This window comes from Petromyzon marinus, chromosome 6 (genome assembly GCF_048934315.1).
Source record: "Petromyzon marinus isolate PM22_M1 ecotype Great Lakes invasive population chromosome 6, UKy_Petmar_22M1.pri1.0, whole genome shotgun sequence".
In the NCBI taxonomy this organism is placed as follows: domain Eukaryota; kingdom Metazoa; phylum Chordata; class Hyperoartia; order Petromyzontiformes; family Petromyzontidae; genus Petromyzon; species Petromyzon marinus.
In genome coordinates this window covers 2750687-2771814 of record NC_133672.1, presented here as the reverse complement: position 1 = coordinate 2771814, position 21128 = coordinate 2750687, and the positions used below count along the sequence as shown (strand labels likewise).

The following is a 21128-nucleotide window of genomic DNA, read 5'->3' as shown; positions in this document are numbered from 1 at the left end:
TGGTCTCGGTTCGCTGTGCTCTGCTTTTTCCACACGTTCAACCACCGGTGCTGCCGGACATGTCGAACTTCTTTTGCACCGTACGTATTAGCTAACCGTGATAATCCGAGTTACGGGGCGGGAGGGGGGTAATCAAACACAAAAAGCAGGAAAAAAACACTTCTGCGTCTTCCCTCGCACTGCTTGACTTGGGAATCTCCGATCGTCAGTTTTTTTTCCCCCAAGGTCTTTAAAACGTTGCTCAAATCAAGACATGTTATTAACTATTTATCTATTTCAACTTTAATAGTACAGTACCGTACTGTTTGTTGCTGGCCAGTTGGCGTTTTGGGCCTGTGCTAAGGATTACAAAAAAATAATCCATAATGACGGGTTTTTTTTGGGTTAGATCGCGTACATATGAATGTCATAAAACCCGCCACCACCCGACACAGCCAATTCGTGAGGTTCGTCATGGAAACAAATACAAGCCAATTCGTTGCTAGTTCATCACTAATCGGTGTGTTGGAGACTAAATCCACAACATTTACAATTCGTGGCATTTACAATTCGTGACGTTTGATCTTTGTCACGCGGTTATTTGACCCCTCGTGCAAACGGTTCCATTTCAGTGCGTTGCGATTGGCACTGGTGGTACAGTGAGGAAAAAACGTATTTGATCCCCTGCTGATGTTGTACGTTTGCCCACTGACAAAGAAATGATCAGTCTATAATTTTAATGGTAGGTTTATTTGAACAGTGAGAGACAGAATAACAACAAAAATCCAGAAAAACGCATTTCAAAAATGTTATAAATTGTTTTCCATTTTAATGAGGGAAATAAGTATTTGACCCATTCTCAATCAGAAAGATTTCTGGCTCCCAGGTGTCTTTTATACAGGTAACGAGCTGAGATTAGGAGCACACTCTTAAAGGGAGTGCTCCTAATCTCAGCTTGTTACCTGTATAAAAGACACCTGTCCACAGAAGCAATCAATCAGATTCCAAACTCTCCACCATGGCCAAGACCAGAGAGCTCTCCAAGGATGTCAGGGATAAGATTGTAGACCTACACAAAGCTGGAATGGGCTACAAGACCATTGCCAAGCAAAACATGACTTAGTACTTAGTGGCAAAACCCTTGTTGGCAATCACAGAGGTCAGACGTTTCTTTTAGTTGGCCACCAGGTTTGCACACATCTCAGGAGGGATTTTGTCCCACTCCTCTTTGCAGATCTTCTCCAAGTCATTAAGGTTTCGAGGCTGACGTTTGGCAACTCGAACTTTCAGCTCCCTCCACAGATTGTCTATGGGATTAAGGTCTGGAGACTGGCTAGACCACTCCAGGACCTTAATGTGCTTCTTCTTGAGCCACTCCTTTGTTGCCTTGGCCATGTGTTTTGGGTCATTGTCATGCTGGAATACCCATCCACGACCCATTTCAATGCCCTGGCTGAGGGAAGGAGGTTCTCACCCAAGGTTTGACGGTACATGGCCCTGTCCATCCTCCCTTTGATGTGGTGAAGTTGTCCTGTCCCCTTAGCAGAAAAACACCCCCAAAGCATAATGTTTCCACCTCCATGTTTGACGGTGGGGATGGTGTTCTTAGGGTCATAGGCACCATTCCTCCTCCTCCAAACACGGCGAGTTGAGTTGATGCCAAAGAGCTCCATTTTGGTCTCATCTGACCACAACACTTTCACCCAGTTGTCCCCTGAATTATTCAGATGTTCATTGGCAAACTTCAGACGGGCATGTATGAGCTTTCTTGAGCAGGGGGACCTTGCAGGCACTGCAGGATTTCAGTCCTTCACGGCGTAGTGTTACCAATTGTTTTATTGGTGACTATGGTCCCAGCTACCTTGAGATCATTGACAAGATCCTCCCGTGTAGTTCTGGGCTGATTCCTCACCGTTCTCATGATCATTGCAACTCCACGAGGTGAGATCTTGCATGGAGCCCCAGGCCGAGGGAGATTTACAGTTCTTTTGTGTTTCTTCCATTTGCGAATAATCACACCAACTGTTGTCACCTTCTCACCAAGCTGCTTGGCAATGGTCTTGTAGCCCATTCCAGCCTTGTGTAGGTCTACAATCTTGTCCCTGACATCCTTGGAGAGCTCTTTGGTCTTGGCCATGGTGGAGAGTTTGGAATCTGATGATTGATTGCTTCTGTGGACAGGTGTCTTTTATACAGGTAACAAGCTGAGATTAGGAGCACTTCCTTTAAGAGTGTGCTCCTAATCTCAGCTCGTTACCTGTATAAAAGACACCTGGGAGCCAGAAATCTTTGAGAGGGGGTCAAATACTTATTTCCCTCATTAAAATGCAAATAAATTTACAACATTTTTGACATGCGTTTTTCTGGATTTTTTTGTTGTTATTCTGTCTCTCACTGTTCAAATAAAACTACCATTAAAATTATAGATTGATCATTTCTTTGTCAGTGGGCAAACTTACAAAATCAGCAGGGGATCAAATACTTTTTTCCCTCACTGTAGGTATCGCTTTGTGTCGCTTTGATAACGTAACAATTTATAAGTGAAAAAAGTCCACGAGAAATAGATTTCTGATTACACTTTATTATATATACACAAGTTAATAAGATGTAGTAAACGTTCAATGACTAAAAGTTGTACAATTAAATATACAACACATCCTCATTTTGGGTACAATATCAAGCAGAGCAGATACATATACATGTTGTGCAAAACAAACTAAAAGTAAATTTACGTCCACCATCAAGTGGCAAGAAAAGTGGCTATCAATGCACAATGAGTTTTTTTTAGCTCTAGAATATTTCCATTTTATATGGTTTGATGGCATTTACTAAATCACCTGGAATTCACCCGACTTTGTCGCATCTCTGAAGCTAGGCGATCACCATGCATATAACAGGCATTATTGTCTGTGGGTTGTAGGCAGTAGGTAATATATCAATGGTCCACACCACCGACCCCGCACTGACCAGAATGGCAAATTATGATTCATATCCAGCAGCAGATTTACAAAGGGATGTGCATTTGTTGATTACTATATTTCAATTGCATATGTGATATTTAGGTCATGTAGTCACCTGCACTTCATTGAACAGGAAAAGGGGGTTCAATCACGCGCCACGATGCTGTGTATAAAATAAGTGTTTATCTTGCTATCAATGTTCATCCAATTAGAGGCAACATATTGACAATGGAAGTATCACAGGCTTTTTTCAGGATATACCATGATGGACATTTTATTTTGGGCAATAAATTGCAAAGTCACAAATGTAATTCAAACCATAACGCCTGTAACAACGTTTATGGACAACTGCAGTGTAAATTGGTGGAATATTATACGATGCATAAAAGCTGCATCTTGGATAATTTTAAGTACCAAAATATTCTTGGTTCTTTCGGTAAAGCCACGTAGAAGGGAAACAATAAAATAATAAAAAATATAAAACAATTATTACTTTATTGTTTCCCTTCTATGTGACTTTACCGAAAGAACCGAGAATATGAATCCCTGCAGTCACGAGAGCTTTAAATCAAAATGTAAGTACCAAAAGTTTATTTAAATTCAAAGAAAAATTGACCAGGCTTAACAGGTATACGGTAGAAGACAAAAGTGAGGTGCAGACCCAAATATTGTTACGAAGAAATTCACTTGCGTTTCTAAATCATTCTGCAAGGAAAATTGCAAGTCTACCCATTCAGTGTTCAGTGTTTAGATGCATGCACATTTTAAATAATAAAAATTGTGAAAAGTATTTACATTGCCACCTTGTCAAATAAGATAATATATAGTTAATGGCAACATTTCAATTACTGTAATTATAAAACTGCTATAGCGCAATTGACATAACAGTCAACTATCCTAAAAATATTGTCCATTCAGTCATGGAAAACAACCTTTTACCATTGCACCGTTATCAAGTTTTACGCATTAGCTAGGCGAAAGGAGCTCTTCGTGAGCACCTGCAAAGGCATACAAATCATAAAAAGGAAAGAATTCAGATAGGGGGGGGGGGGGCATATTTTTGTTTTTACACAAGCATTACCTAAAACATGTCTGTGATCACGACCGCTCGTCAAGCTTTTTCGTTTCAGCCACCGGACGTCGGCTGTGGCCAGCTGGGTGGCTCTGCCCAGTAAGGCAGCCCCCCCCCCCTCATTCGACTCGTGCTTTGCTCTTTTTCTGCCTTCATTTTTCCACCATTCTTGATGATCTCTGCGCCAGCGTTGCTGTATTGTAAAATGTAGCTGGGGGCTTCCAATTTTTTTCGTTAACTTTTTGAATCTCTACTGTGTAGGTTATTTTTTTGTTTCTTATTGTTTGGCACTCACTCTCTACAAGATGACACAAAATAGTTTTTTTTCTCGAAAGGGGTTTTCTGAGGCAGGGACAGGGCACAGCAGAGGATCGTCCTTGGCGTGGATTTCGCAGTAAGCCATCAGATCCGCTGCTGCTTTTGATACCTGCAAGGACAAAAGGGTTAGTTACAGCGGTGCATCACGGAGCATGTGGGCATAGAAAAGCAACATCCATTCACTGCAATATTGCAAAGAGGGTTAGTCGATTCTTACACCCACAAAATGCACGTCAAATTGTGTGTGCACTGCAATGCATCGCCTAAAAAAATACTAGATTCCTGAATTGTGCACAGTTCATCAAATTACAAGGAGTGAACATTTTCAAGTTATGAAATATGGTTATTCTGGAGGCCCTTTCATCCATGCACTTTCCCAAAATCCCTTTGGCTCTTCATCATCTAATTACCACATTAGGTACAGTACTGATAAATATATATGGTGGTGGTGACTATCAATAGCCGCATAACCAATGAAGAGTTTTCAAGCTTTTACATACATGATCCTCGTGTTTAGAAATGTAAAAAAATGTGTTACATATGTACTCTCCCGCGAATCTCCTGAACGTTTCTTAGTTGCACCTTTTTTCCTCTCAGAAATTAGCTGATGAGCCTTAACTCCTACAACCTAAGTTGTTGGTACAAAAGCACCAACATTTTTTGGGAAATGAAAGCTTCCGGCAATAGGAGCCCACAGTATACCGACTGGTTGCATCAATTGTGGCCAACTGAGCAAGAGTGGCAATACTTCACGAGCTTGTTGATCCCTAAATGCATCAAACTTAAGCAACAATAATGGTAACATCAAGTCGTGTTACTTTTTAAGACTTTTAACTTATCAAAATCATCCAGTAATAATTAACATTGTATTTTGACAAAGTATGAGAATATTAAACGTGCTTACTTTAAAGCGGTTATACACTCATAAATCAAGAGCAATTATTTACTATTTAAAATTTCCCCTCAAACTAGGACCCCCATAAGATACAGACACTGTCCTTGTCTCTAAGATCGCCAGTTCACCAGTTTCAGCATTCAGTGAGACACTGAATGCCGAAACTGGTCCAGAATTTGCTTTTCTTAAACAATTCTGCTGAAATGATGCACTCTCAAATGGCCGTGCGGCTGAGGGGTTGCATAAGAAATACATTAACTTTTTATGTGGAGAGACAGATATGTGACAAGAGATGTACTATATATTCTTGGTTCTTTCGGTAAAGTATGGTAATAGGTTTTTACCCTTTTATCTGGCACCAAAACTGACACCTTTATACAAGGGATCATGTTTGCAATAACCACAACACAAACAGTAAAAATGCAAACAAAAAGAGACAACTCTGCTAATGATATGCACTGTCCTTGAAATGTATTGGTCCACACCCGAGACAGCTTTTCTTAGAGCCCAGTCTCCACTGGTGTTGGACCAAATGACGCCAAAAGGCATACAACTCAATTTCAAGGACAGTGCATATCATTATCAGAGTTGTCTTTTTGTTTGCATTTTGACTGCTTGTGTTGTGGTTATTGCATACATGATCCCTTGTATAAAGGTGTCAGTTTTGGTGCCAGATAAAAGGGTAAAAACCTATTACTATATCTTGCTACTGGCAAAGGAGGTCTCATATTGTAATCTTTCGGTAAAGTCACGTAGAAGGGAAACAATTAAATAAAAAAAAAATACTTTTTCTAAATGTATTTTATTGTTTCCCTTCTACGTGTCTTTACCGAAAGAACCAAGAATATGAATCCCTGCAGTCATGAAAGCTTTAAATCAAAAGAGATGTACTGTCTGCTTATTTATTTTGCCATACGATACATTATTTAAATTAAGAGCCGAAGATGAGATTGGTCGAATTTTCTTTCATCTTTTTCACAAAAGTTTTAGAAAACCAGAGCGCTGCATAAACAATTCATGCAGCTTCTTGACAAATACAGATGTTTGCCACAGTTCCTCAATATTCTTGGCCATGGTAATCTTATTTGATCTGTAATTAAATGGCTATATTCCTGGAAGCCAGGCCGATTGATAACACTGTAACAAAAAATGTGTTCCTGGGTAGTAAGTGTTATTTACTAATTGCTTATGCCTCAAAAGTACAGAAAATAGCTATTATACCCCACAAACTTTGCTTTTGTGACCAGGACAGTAATATTTTGAAATGTACCTATTTTCAATGAGAAAACCGGCGAATGTGTCTTTTCGTTCACATAAAGTCAGAAAAAAACATGAACCAAAATTAACATGTATTTATACTCCATAACACTCTTCTATCACTCCTACCATGGTCACTGTACTGGTGAAATTTCCTCATTCATTCCTTTACCCATGTCAAGAACTCGGTCTACCAGACTGACTGATTAATCTAATCCATACTGTGCTCAAACACCACATTGCAGGTCATAACACTTTTCTTTCTGTTTCTTCCCTGGCACTGCCAGACTAAGGATTGTTTCCACCTGCACCATATCTGTTTTTCCAAAGGTCTTTAAATCTTGCTCAATACAATCATGTGTGAACTATTCTGTTCCAACATTAATAGTGCTGTTTGGCATTTTGGGCATTTAGACCTGCGCTCAGTAGTCGTACTTATATATAGATACATTTTTAAACCAAGAAAAATACAATCCGCTGTTAATTAGCGGATTTGAGAAGATATTTTAAGCTGAAAAAAATGTATGACTTAATTGCTGTAATTATAATTGGTATGCACTGTGCACACATTTTCCTGAGCTGAGAAATTACTTTACTACATTACTGAAATAAACAAACTGTATTGGTGAAATAACATCCCGAATGTTTTTCGGCAAAACTATCTTCAGCTGCTCCGCGTTTTTTCGCCTGCATTATGAAGGCACCCGTGCCATCGTTCATGAAAGCTCCGACTGGTATTTGGAGTGTGATACGCACGTTATAAACAATGAACTCCAACTTGTTTGATCCAGGATAGCCACACTGAGTCATAGGACTCTTTTTCTCAGGATGGTCCTGCTACATTGGGGCTTTTATCTTAAGATGTTTCCAGCCAATTAATGATGAGTTGTGTTCATTCATACAAGTGGCACGCACGCCACAGTTAGTTGATCAAGCAGGTCGCGTGTGGTAGGGCTAAGTGTGGTGGTAACTTCCACCTCTTCCGAGAGATCTGGCCAGCGCGAAAAAAGTAGGCCAACTCCTCTCTAGAGGGGGCCTCTCTAGAGCTGTGAGCCCCTTCTCGCCAACAATAACGCGAGCGAGATATCTGACGGCTTTGCCGCACCTTTAAAGTCGTCCGGCGTATTTCGTGGACTGGTAACAACAAAAACCCCCGGCGCAATGGCACTCAATCGAGCAAGTGTGGCCACTGAAAAGCTTGCAAGCGGAATATTTCCCGAAGCCACCGCCCCCGTGTTCAGCAGAATCCGGGTGCGCCGCCCGTTCACCTGCCCTTCCACCGGCGACGTGGCCCCCGTGATCCCCGCCACCAGCTCCCGCAGCCAGTCGCCCGAAATCGCCGCGTTCTTTGGTGTCGTTGCCGGAATCTGCGTGGGGGTCACGCACCTTAATTCTGTCCATGTTCGCCTCCAGCTTCAGCTGTTCCACCGCTTTCCGTGCCTGCGCTATGCTGGTGGTGTTGTTGGCTGCCATCGTCGCCTCCCTCACCAAGACCTCTTCTTCTCGTCTCTCTCTGTGTGTGTGCGCGCGCACAGAGAGGGGCAGTGTTGGTGAGTGGCACAGCGAGGTCCACACAGATGGGTTCTGTAGCATCACACTGCGAACACAGAAGCCGGCTGCTGTCATTGCAGTCGTCGCTCTTGACAGACACCTTTTTTCTTGTCCGATTATTCGAAGCAACTCGAGAGTGAAGACGAGTAGGGTCATGTGTTTGAAACGTGAGTCTGCTGCTACTGCTGCTGTGTAAATAAAAGGCAGTTCGCCCAGTTATGGGTCGAACCTTCGAGTTCTGCTCGCTGCATGGTGGCGTACATTCCTGCTGCTGCTGCTGCTGCATCTTACTTCACACACATTTGCCTTTTCTGTTTTTTTTTTAAATAAAAGGGCACAACTCTTTACCGCACCTCCGATTGGGCACGGTTGGTTACGTACGGTGCGAAAGAAGTTCAACATTACGTGTTTATACTGTACAGTGTGGTCCAAATGTCGTGTGACCCACCCCCCCGCCGCCCCACATTGAATTATCTAAAACTTTACCTTTTAAAGGTTTACTTAAAACAGAAGTAAATATGCAAAGGTGGTGGTGGGGGGATGTTAGGGGTCAATTAATTGGGGGTCACAAGACATCTGGACCAACCTTTTTCATTGGCGCCCATCTAAACTTCGTGATACGTTTATCTGTTTGGTTTTTTTAAAAAAGCACGCACTGTACAGCTGTAGAGATCATCACCTGCGGCACATCGCCACCACAAACAAAACACCTCACACTAAAGTTGACACAACAGCGCAACACAACATAATAACAACAACGACAATAAACCCGTTCGCGCCATTTCCTTGACTCACCTTTTGCAACCGACAAGATGCAGAGCACCGGATGGCCCAATAATAATTAAAAAAAATACAGCACTCTGTTCTACATATATAGCCGAGCAAGCGGGCGTTTTTGTTTAAATACAGCTTTGTTCACTTTTCGCGGTAAAGTCTGAATCTACGTTGACTCTTTGTGTATTATAATAACACCAAGCACGTTCCCCTCCTCTTGCGTTCACACTCTGTGAATGAAGCGCCCAAGGTCAGAGTTGAGACAGCCGGTCTCGGAACAAACAAGAAAATCATCAACCTGTAACTAAGCCCCCTGGTGAATGTCACCTCTCCGTTCCCCCGGTTGCATAATAAACGCGCCGCCGTCCAAAGGTCGTTCGCCAGCAAACGTGTCTTCAATGTCCCTTTCACAGACCGCGACGTTCATACAGAGATAGTAAAAAATATATATACGGCGGATAAGTTGTGTGGTGTCAATAACTCAATATCCTGTGGGCTTGCTGTGCAGTCCCCTTGGCTTGCTCGCCTCTTTACTCAATCTTCCCGTGTCGTAGTTGCCCCACTGTGTGTGTGTAAGGACCTCGTGTTTTTCACCCCAAACTTTTTCTCTTGGGCACGCAAGAAGGTCACAGGTTACCCACGACTGTAAAAAATAACCTTTTGCACGCATGCCGATTTCCCATCAAGACTTTAGTGATGAATTGTCTAGATGGTCATACGCTGAACTCTCATGCAATGTTGCCAACGGCTCACTGAGAATGTGAACTCGGCAACCTCAGTTCGATTCCCTGACATGGCAATGCGTTACAAACCCCGTCTCTCTCTCTGCTCTGAATTTTTCTGGATGGGTTAATTGAACATCGGACAACATCGGTGACATCGATTGTTTGGTTGCGATGAGTCGATGTTTTGACATCGACTGCGGTCCCTCCGATGTCGGCGCATCGATGTTGCACTGTCGACGGTTGTTTTCTTCACGCCAGACAGAAAGCCTCACGAGTCGTCTTGGTAAGGACACTTCATTGTTCCAGTAACCAATACCAACACCCGCCATTCGCACACTAAGCGAAGTCACCACGGCGCCTGTGCCAGGCTAGGTGCACTTTGAGGCCACGTGAAGTGTCGAAGGCTCGCTAACAGGAGGTCACGGGACAGACCCAGGTGGTGCCATGGGTTGGCTGACTGAGATCAGCGGTAGATGTACCAGCCGTGCCCCCTACTGTGCCAACTTGCTGTGTTTTAGCCGCCCGGCGCTCCGCTCGTTGTTGTGAGCGTCGCTCCTCCGCCCTCCGTTGTTGCTGGAGGGCGACTGCCTCCAACTGCCCAGTAGCAGCGTCCTTCACGAGCCTCCTCGTAAGAAGCTCTCTCTTCAACCAGCGTTCTCTTCTCCCAGAGCCGCGGAGCTCCTGACACACGCCCCTTATATATCATCTCACTGCCGACTTTCCGGAACCCTACACAGGTTCCTCTCAGCCCCTACTTCTTGTTTCCCGCCGAATATCCCTCCCTTGAGCTTCCTCCATTCCCCTATCTCCCTTTTCGCACCTTCGTAAGCACCGTCTTCTTTCATTATTTCTCTTGAGTATGGTCCCGCATCTCCACGTGACCCTTCCATCCCCTCATCTATATGGCCCCGTGTCCCACCCCCCCCCCCCCCCCACCAAATCTCAGCGTGCCCCCTGTACGACCTTGACATGACCCTCCTACCTTGAGACCAAGCCGTCTTCAGCGTTGCCAGTTCATGCTTCCCTAATAACTACCCTGAAGCGTAAATGTCACCCCCCCCCCCCCCATCGAATTTAGCCCTCCTAATACTCCCAACGTGGACAAAGAGAGAGAAAAACTGAATATAGTAATAGGTTTTTACCCTTTTAGCTGGCACAAAAACTGACACCTTTATACAAGGGATCATGTTTGCAATAACCACAACACAAGCAGTCAAAAATGCAAACAAAAAGAGACAACTCTGATAATGATATGCACTGTCCTTGAAATTGATTGGTCCACACCAGAGACGGCTTTTCTTAGAGCCTAGTCTCCACTGGTATTGGACCAGATGACGCTAAAAGGCGTACACCTCAAAAACAGCGCACTATCAGAGTATTGAGAGCTCGGGGTAAGCCTTTACATTATGAGACCTTTACCGAAAGAGCTAAGAATAGGTTTTTACCCTTTTAGCTGGCACAAAAACTAACACCTTTATACAAGGGATCATGTTTGCAATAAGAAAACTGCACAACAAATCCCCCCAAAAATTATCTTCAAATGATAGTCCACACTGTGCAAGAATAACTTGGGAAGATGAAGGGAAGAATATCAAAGATGATGAGTGAGATGCACGAGCGTATGTTTGCTAGCGAGAGGGTCGAATGCATCAAAGGCGATTTCCCAATTTAATCCGGACACATCGCGGCCGCAGAACCTGTAGGACCTTGACAGGAGATGTGCCGACCGGTACTTGCGAACAGAGCAGCCGTGCTAAGTCGTCTACTTTTCACTGCATTGCAGGTAGCGACACTTTGCCTCGAACCCGTTCGCTCGCAGCCTGGTGACCTCCCTCGCTTCCTCCAGGAAAATTTTACATGTGGCGGAAAGACGCCGTCCATGAACTCGCGCGAGCCGATGCTTGGCCAGATTCTTCTCAATCAGGGGTGCGGACTTCCGGCCGTACATCAAGTAGAGCGATACACATTGTGAGAACTCCCCGAATGTGTACATCCCGATGGCTTTGTTTCTCATTGACTGCTTGGCATAGTATGGTCGAAATATTGTACTTCAGCGTTTGAACCATCCCAACCCGTCTGCGGGTTGTAAGACGAGGTGCGCAGCTTTTAGTGTCCAAATTAGCGCACACCTCCTTGAGCAACTGGGATGAAAAACTACAACCCTGGTCAGAAAGTGTTTTTTGGGGGGGGGGGCCTTATTCACCATATACTCACTTTTAAAGGCCTCCGTGATGGATTGTGCCATCTGGTCTGGAAGAGGCCACGCCATGGGCCAGTGGGTCAAGTTTTCAGCCCCGACCAACAGTCACGGGGAAGGGGACACAGGATATCTAGGGCAACTTATCTTATCTCATTTACCCCAGAGACAGTGATGGATTGCAGGGGGCTGATTGGTGTCGTGCACAATCCTCGCAAGCTTCTACCCAGCGATGAACGTCCGTCGACATAACCAGCCAATCATCGTGATTTTTTAACACGGCCCTCCCAACTTCAAAAGCGTAACACATCCCACAACCGAGATGCAGCCCTCTTTGTATGGAGTTCCGAACAGGGTTTAAGGATGTATGAATCCAATCGGCCTTTGCGTATCCCAATCCATAGTCCCCAAGGGAAAACTAGTCTCACTCCAGCCCTGCTGATACTCAGGCAATAATCTGACTCCCTGCGGGGTCAATCTCCTTACAGCGTGCCAATCCTGTCATACACGTACACTCTACCAGGGAGCCGAGTCGAGAGAGAACATTTGCACTGGAATTGCTGGTTCCCTTATGACGAACGACATCAAATTTGTATTCCTGCAGGTGCTCAATCCATCTCACCATCTGGCAAGATTCGAAGAGAGTGGTGTAAAGTCGTGTATTCATTATATACTATGAATTTCCAGGCATACAGGTACAGGTAGAACTGGTGCACAAAGTGCACAAATGAGAGCAGCTCGTAACACAGTATTTTGCTTGGTGGGAGAGAAAACGTGAATACCGTACGCTATGACCATCTCCCTCCCGTTTTGTGCCTGCGACAACAAAGTCCCGAATCCAACATCACTAGCATCAGTGTCTAGAATGAAGGGTAACAAGTAATCTTGGTAAGTTTGAGGGGTGCCTCAATCGGGCCTATTCACAGCTGCTGGAAAGCAGCTTCCTCATATGCACCCCCTTGAAAATCTCTGGTTCTTACTTGTAAGCGCATGCAGCAAATTTGCTACGGTGGCAAACTGGAGTATAAATCGCCGATAGGGCAAAAATTCGAGGAATCTATGCACGGCCAACACTAACATTGGCACGAGCCACTGCCTTACACTGGCTGTCATTGCAGGGTCAGTAATGACCCCTATCACACTGACGATGTGGCCCAACTATCGTACGATTGAAACAGATGGCATTTTGAGAGTTTTAGCTTAAACTTGGCCGCCTGCTAAATAACGGACGCAACTGGTTTAGGTGCTCCTTGAATGAGCAACCAAACGCAAACACATCGTCCAGATATGTGAGACATGCATCCCACTGGAGGCCTGCAAACACTAAATCCATCAACCTTTGAAATGTACTGGGAGCCATAATTAACCCCATAGGCAAACAATTCAATTGAAACAGTCCCTGGGGTGTTCTAAATGCCCTCTTTGGTCGGGACTCTGCATCGATACGAATCTTCCAAAATCCAGACGAGAGACCCGAGGTACTGAATATTTTTGGCCCTGCCAGTGACGTCTTAAGTCGTCAATTTGCGGCAAGGGGTAAGCATCAGCCAACGTCACCTGATCGAGTCGCCGGAAGTCTACGCAAAATCGTTGCGGGCCATCTGATGATATCTTTACGTGGACCAATGGCGGCACCCCGAGAGGCATGAGGAGGGAGAGACGATGCCTGCACGTAACATTTCCCGCACTGCCCGGTGCACGTGTTCCTACTCGGTAGGGCTGCTTCAATAACGTAGTTTTGCCTAATGGGTGTCACATTCCCCGTATCAATTGTTGTGCACTTAGGTTTAAAGTTAAGATTGTATTCTGGAAAGCAGACATCAATTGCATGCAACAACAGCATGGTGCCTTTGCGTGTTATTGTGTAATACAGAATTATAAGTAATTATACTCAAGATTGTGGTTGAGCATCGACCGTTCAACCACAGCCTTGTGAAATTATATTTTTTCCAGAAAATTACGAATAACCTTTTTTCTTAGAAAGTAACTCAACTTAGTGTTGACCTTGCAACAAAAACCTTTATTATATTATTACATTTCTTTGCTCTCTTAATTTATTACTATGCATCATTTTCTTTGATAATAATTATTGCCTTTTAATATTTGCATTGCTCTGTCTTTTAGAAGGTTAATTTATATACACATTGAACATCGAATAACCATCGATGTTTTAATTCCGATGTTCTCGTGAACAAAGACCACGGGGGGTGGGGGGGGTTGATCATGACAGGCCGACAGAGATTTCCTAATCGTGAAGGCGATGCTGGTGAACTTGTCTCTTAAAACATAATGGAACTTTAGAGCGAGCCGAGTCGGCCGGGTGATGGTGTGGAGTCGTGCCATAGTTGTGATGGAGAAAAGCATTAAGTTTGGACGGGAGTTGACACGGGTGGTTAGCAGCAGAGTTTATGCCTTCGTTTATGTATGATGCCAGAAACAACATGGTGAGCTTGTTGGTAGCTTTACGGGCAAGACGACATGATGTGGTCAGTTTCAAGTCTGAAACGTGGGTAGATGGTTTTCAGTCAATTAACGTGAGCCGCTGGTTGTCGGGAGAGGGAGATCGGCTGGTTAAGGCATTTAACGGGTGTGTTGAGGTCAAGTTGATTGGCACCGTAAGTGGAGTGAGATGATGGCGAAGCCAAGCGGGAGGTGTATGTTTGTGGTTTCTTCAACGTGGTGTATTTTAGAACGGCTCAAAAGGTGCATCAATACTTGTCCTCTCCGTATGTCCTCAGCGATGTCAATTCTCCCGCTGTTAACCAAAATCAATTAACACATCACATTGCTATGCTGCTTGAACCAAAGCTGCAGTTGCTATAACAGTGCTGCATGGTTTAATTATGACTTCGGAGGCAGCGTCGTGTGCTCTCTTCATTGCACTGTGAACAACAGGAAATAGGTGCAATCAAATTGTTTTATTCCAGAACATAAATGTCGGGTTTGCCAATAAATGCCTGTTTAGAGCTTTTCACGTCTAACACTGATTCACGTTTACCAAGGGGCTGGCAAGTCTTGTATCGAGACATTTCTAAAATGAAGTACAGTGTGTATTTCTGTTATTTGCCCCCCGCCTCCCACCCCTTTGCCCTCGAAATTAAAATGAATTGTCATAATTAGTGGGAGTCGCAATAATGAATAAAAATCGAGTATATGCTTTAAGTAAAAATTAAATCAGAACAACTTTTTAAATAATGGTCCACCAAAATTGGGGAGCAAAATATTTTTTTCGTTTTTGGAACCTCGGACTACAAATGTGGATTTGAATGGTGCTGCATACAAATGTGATGTACGATTTTTACATCGAGAAAAACCCAAAAGATTACAACCTACCAAAAAAACTACAACACAAAGGGCTACAGGGATGAAATTGGCACGAATGTGTAAGATGTGTAAGATAGTGAACAATGCCTGCTACTGGTTACTCGCATTTTATTTAGCTGTATTTGCAAATACGCACAGTATAGGAGTGATGTCCACCATGGTGAATATGGGTAAAAGAAAACATGACCCAAATGCCTTCATCCATTGGTGGATTGAGAATGGCTGAAAATTATTCATAAATTTACTTACACCATATATGCATGCATCCATCCGTATGCACATACATAAACCAATTAATGTAATAATTTTACGTGCCATGAAGCCCATATTATATATTCTTTCAAGGCAGTGTTATTGACCAATGTGCTTAGTTTTTTTTATGCTGTGCACATTTTAACATTAAGCTCGAGGTGTTTGCAGAGGAGGGTTTTTTTTATTCACCGCATCCCTCTCAGCTGCGCCACGAAGAAGGAAGAATCCCAGATCGTGCAGCTTGCTCTTCTACAAATCAAGGCGGCTATTATGGCTGATCCATACCCACTAATAAAAAATATGGGACATCTGTGCTGTAATTATCCATGCCCCTTGCTTCAAAGCTCCCCACTTAAATATGGAGATCGCATCTGTTTATCAGAGGAAATCTGCACACAGTTGCCACCCACAGGAAGGGCGACTGTATTTGTACAATTTGCTTGTGAGTGTGTATGCTCTAGTGTGCATTTCAATTAAATGTTTGTCAAATGTATGCAAGACACAGAACTTAGCATTCATAGTTGTACACGTTTTAACAGTTCACATCATTAGGCTCATTTAAGAGTGATTTGTTCGAATGGACAAAATTATAATCGTAGCAAATAAAAGCGTTTTGTTATTATAACACTTGTTTACTCTTGGAAAGTCTCACGGAGTCTCAACATTCGTTTTCCAGGAGGGTTCTCTAAAATGTTCACAGTCGGGGGCGACGATTTGGAACACGACGCCCTGGACGCAACGACCTTTCTCTTCTCCGGTCGACGTCACGGTATCGTTCACTTCCACTGTGAAGCAGACGGAGTGAATTGTTTCGTTAATACAACCGCACTACTTAAATACCTTGTCATGTTTAATGTTTGATGTCACAAACATATGGAGAAATAAAAAAATATACGGAGCATTTGTAACCAAAACAATATTAACTTCCTTGTTGTCTATCAGGCTAAAACTCTATGACTCCTTGAGACATTAACAATGCAAATTATTTACATCTGCTCCTGGATGAAATTCCACCAACTTTGTTATTCATGGTAGTTGTTTGACCATACTTCACCGTGCTGGTTAAAGCGATGGTGAAGGGGTGCCAGGACAAGTTCGGGTATCACCGGAACTCAGGCGGCTGGGGTCGCAGTGTAGTTTTGCTAACCACAGTGTGTAACATCGCAAAGTGAAAACATGGTCAGCTATCCCAGAGGACTATTGCTAATATTCAACTAAAAGTTGGCCAGGCATCCTACTTAAACGAGCTGTCAACAATCCTAAACGAGAGGTGAACATTCCACGTTGCTATCACAAAGTGGTAGTTGTTTACTAACCACGGGAGGGATGGTGGGCTTAGTTAACACACGCTGCTGTTGACTGGAGGGATGTGGAAGCTCAGTAGAAACGAAATCCTCCATGGCTGCATTGTGTCACATAAGCCAGTGTTGCTGGAAAGGTGTCTCGCGGATGTGCGAGAGTGAATCGACCACCCCGAGCATCAATTGTAATCGATGAACGCAATCAAGATCGTCGTCCACCTATAGCTTGGCTGACTTGCGCTTTTCCTGCGCGTGTGAAATCAAACGTTGCCCAGGGAAAATGCGCGAGTGAAGACGGCAGTCCCCCAGAGAGATGGAATCCCCAGTCGCCAATCACGTATGGTCAGTTTGTCATCTTCGTGTCAGCGCTTTGCACCAGGTCACGGACACAGCGTCACGATGGCAGACAACGTGATAGCACTCGAGGTCTCAAAACACAAAACCGAGAACTTCTGTACTCAACCTGGCTGACATTGGTGATCCCAGACTCCAATTTGAGGAGATAAAGTGGTTGCCCGCAGGTTTTTTTTCTTTATCCAAAAAAATGTTTTTTTCTGTCACTGCTGTTACCCCGTATGGCCACCGACACTTGCTCTGGTAAATATTTGGGGCGGGGGGACGAAATGCATCCCTTGCCACGAGAACGGAGCACCGCCAGCATCCAAGATGATTAACTGAACGGCTCGCCTAACCCGATTGAGATCGCCGCGCGCTCCCTCCGAAGACAGTACCGATGTGCAGTGTAAAAATCTCTGTCCACACATCACAACTTGAATACGCACGTCCCAAGTTGTTCCCAGTCTTCATTGTGGACAGAACAAAATATGTTCGTAAGCCGACCACAGTAATGGTGGTTACAAATCATCCGATAGCTTTGCAGGAGTCCAAAAAAACACAGCCTCCTGAGGTCCGCATCTCTCATCAAAGTTTTGCGGTGCGAGGCAAATCTCTCTCTTCGCTGCTCCTCAGTAAACCACACTTCAGTATCCACCAACAGTGTCCTCAAGCCAAGCATGCAAACCGGGAGAAAAAAAAATCAACAGTCAGATCAAATCACGCCGAAAGGTGTTACATTTATTCATTTCTCAGAATCTAAGCAGTGTTGAGCATGGTGGAAACTGGTGATGGGAGAATGTATACGCCAGGTGTAGTTTGCGTGGGTTGGAAGGTGGCCAGGAGATGAAAATACAGCAGTGGAATCTTGAATATATCTGTGCAAAGCTTTGAGTTGTTACCCAGTATAATAAAACAATTTTTGTGAACGGTGGTGCACAAGTGGATTGTGCACTGCACTTCGAACCCAGCAACCTGGGTTTCCCCACCCAGCTAACATTGTATCTGAACTCGTCCCGGATAATGCCAATTTTCAACCTACACTGGGATTTCTCCAGATACTATGGGTTCTCAACGCAGAAACCTTCTTAAATATAATCTTCAGACTCGTTGATAGTTTCCTGGCTAAAGAAAGTAAATCGTTAATCCTATAATGGGTGACAAAGACGGCTATAACCGATGCAATGTCCATCTCTAGCACTTGTGATAGAAGGCCTTTATGTAAGCTTTGTGCAGTAGGACTGAAAACATGAAGTGAGTCAATGTATTTACCTATATTATTTCAACATTTAACACACAATCTCTAATTGGCCTAGTAACGTGAATGCTACCACATTATTTATTAATGTTTATGTGTTTTCTGGCAATCTAAATGCTAATACTGTATAGATTGATCATTTGTACATCACGGTTCTCTGACTGAGGTGCATCTGGGTCATAATTTAGATCTTTTGTGTTTATTTTGTAACCAACAGTTTCTGCAATTGTGCACTATATTTCATCTACAATGCTATACAAATCGATGCTGAAATAAGAAATTATTGACTTTGAGAAAATTTACTCTGCGCAAACATGTTAATTCATTGCCACCTATTCCCCACAGCACAATACAGTGTTACCTAAAGATTTGATTCAATAGCTGTTGCTCGCATAACCCACGATGCTTGTGCAAGAAAAGGAAGATGTTGAGGCCTAAGTGAGCATAGCGGTTTATTACGTAGGCATGTGTGTATGTATGTGTGTTGAACTTCGTTCGCACTATAGGTAGCCAACCGTGCTAATTGGAGGTGCGGGAAACGTATTATTAGAATACAATACAGGGAAAAATAAGCGTTAGTCCCTCAATGTCATCCACGTAAAATAACCAAAGTATAACATGGAATTATTTAACCCTATTTATTTGGTTATACAGTATTGCGCTACAGGCCCCACGTGATTTTCAGTTCCTGACCGCGTCTCACAATCCTTGGCAGCCGTATCTGAACCGGTCCTGGAACTCCCACGAAATACGACCCTCGCTGCACAAATTCGCACAACCCATACTCTGACCAGCGTGGTGATGTATGATCAAACAACCCCCCCCCCCCCCCCCATGACTGACACAACGTGGGGAAGGCCTTCTTCTAGAAAGCAGTGTACTGAGAAAGGCTGTAAATTATTACGTTGTTAGTAACACGATTTTATAAATTGCGTACGGTATCTGAGGGGATTGTCGAATATGTATATGTTTAGGTCTTGAGCTGTATTCTGAAAAAAAAATATAGAGAACATTAGCAAGCCATCCTATTTAAGCAAGATTTAATATTTAATGCAATGTTTCATTCTCAAATAATAGCTTGGCAATAGATTTTGACCCCCATTGACCGTCTCACTCAAAGGGCTGTGGAATAATTTAACTTGAAAACATATCCAATTAATTATCAATGCCATCACAATGAACTGTTGAACTAATGTGTGGTTTTGAGAATAATTGCGTCAACGTCGGAAAAAATGATCAGGTAAGGCACAAATAAAATACAAATCTTAAATTATAAATCTTGTCCTGGGTGTCAATATCTTATTGCCCGGATATTCAAAAAGCTAAAACCAAATAGGAACATTGGGCAGTGTTTATCAAACATTGGCAACCGTGAGCCAGTGGTGGACATTCTTCAGCACTATGGTAAAGGGACTTACCATCGTTACAATACCACAACATTACCAAATAAAGCAGCACAGCAAATACTAAGCTCGGAAAATACCTATGACCAAACAGATACCTCGCTTGCAGAGCAGGCTATAACCCTTCATATTAAAGAATGACCTGTGGAAGCGGATATCACAGAGCTACCCCTTTTATTGACCTCCCGTCCACTCAAGAGTGGGTGGTAATTTTCCATTGACTCTACTTAGGGGAGTAATGTTCGATATTTAAGTGTCAGAGCCGGGAGGAGACCATCGACTAATTTATCCTTTAGCTCCAAGGATTCAAACTCAGCTTACCTGACCTCTGAGCCACATGGCCATCTCCAAATACATTTTAAAAACAACAGAATAGAATTGAGACCCAGAATTATATCAATGGAATTGGTGATGAGATAAATCTGTTACACGGCTGTTAATTAGCGTGGCTCTTACCTGCTACATTTATTTGCGTGACCTAAATTTGGCCTGGCATGTTTGATGCTTTCAAGCGCAATGCACATTGTTAAGCTGCAATTGAACTGTCACAGACAACTTAACAATGGTGATATATCCTACAAATAATTGAGAATATGTTTTGAAATATATTCCAAGACAGAACATAAGCAGGGGGTGCATTTTTCAACTTCATGTGACCTGTGCTGCATTTACTGCAAGAATAATTTCCAAAGACTGGAAATTTCCAATCCACGAAATAGGTGAAAGCCTCTTCACGTCAAGTTTGTAGTAGGTTGGTGTTTGACCATACTTCACCACGCAAGTCAGTGCTGGTTATTGAAGGGCAAACCGGGATTAATTCAAATAAGAAATATGTTTCAGATATTTATTTTAAATAGCAACTTAGTAGAAATTTATTTAGTGATCTAATCTCTCACCAAATAAGGCCTACCATTAAATATATATTTTTAAATAAAAAATGTAATTGCCACAGAAAACATATATATGAAGAAAGTAACAATATACAGTACATACTAAAATGAGAAAGAGACAAGTTGACAAGATTTCGAAACATTCACACCAAGAGTCGAAAATAGTTTCATAAAATTGGATCGGAGACACAGTTGCATAAATATTAATGGCGCAAATATTAACCCTATCATATTTTTTCTGGCTACATAGTTGGCAAAGCGTCCAATGAGAATTAACTGTGGGAAATGATCCTCACGGCGGTACCCCGGGGTACCAAATAATAAAAAATGGCCGAGGCAATAAAATATTTTATTTCTGGGACACTATTTTTTCCAGGGGTGTGCTTAGCTGGGCGACTGGGGTAACCAATCAATCCGACATCGGTGCCACACTCCGCGATGTCGAAACGCAGCGAGGACGATTGCCCTGGAACCCTGAACGCTCGTACGCACCGTAGCGGTGCATCGTGGACAGCTCGTCGAGATGAGTAGATTGCCGCATCGCCGACCATCAACTGACTAAAAATTACTGCATCATGGACATTATGCGAGAGCCGGGATACTATGGTACCCCGGGTAACGCCATGAGGTTCAAATGTT

General features: G+C 43.3%; 1 protein-coding gene across 6 annotated transcripts in view; it reads right to left on the bottom strand.

The window, feature by feature from the left end:
* Positions 1-2544: 2544 nt before the first annotated feature.
* LOC116939667 (guanine nucleotide-binding protein G(I)/G(S)/G(O) subunit gamma-2) overlaps positions 2545-21128 on the bottom strand; it is a 38781-nt gene continuing 20197 nt past the window's right edge. For 2 of the 6 annotated variants that reach the window (XM_032948374.2, XM_076063867.1), the window contains exons 2-3: positions 7868-7994; positions 2545-4438 (exon numbers count right to left, since the gene is read on the bottom strand). In XM_032948374.2, the coding sequence (XP_032804265.1) occupies positions 4310-4438; positions 7868-7954 (216 nt within the window). In that variant the 5' untranslated portion in view covers positions 7955-7994 and the 3' untranslated portion in view covers positions 2545-4309. Of the gene's footprint in view, positions 4439-7867; positions 7995-8827; positions 9085-21128 lie in introns of those variants that run through there. The other 4 variants (XM_076063865.1, XM_032948373.2, XM_032948375.2 and 1 more) reach the window with 3 other exon arrangements.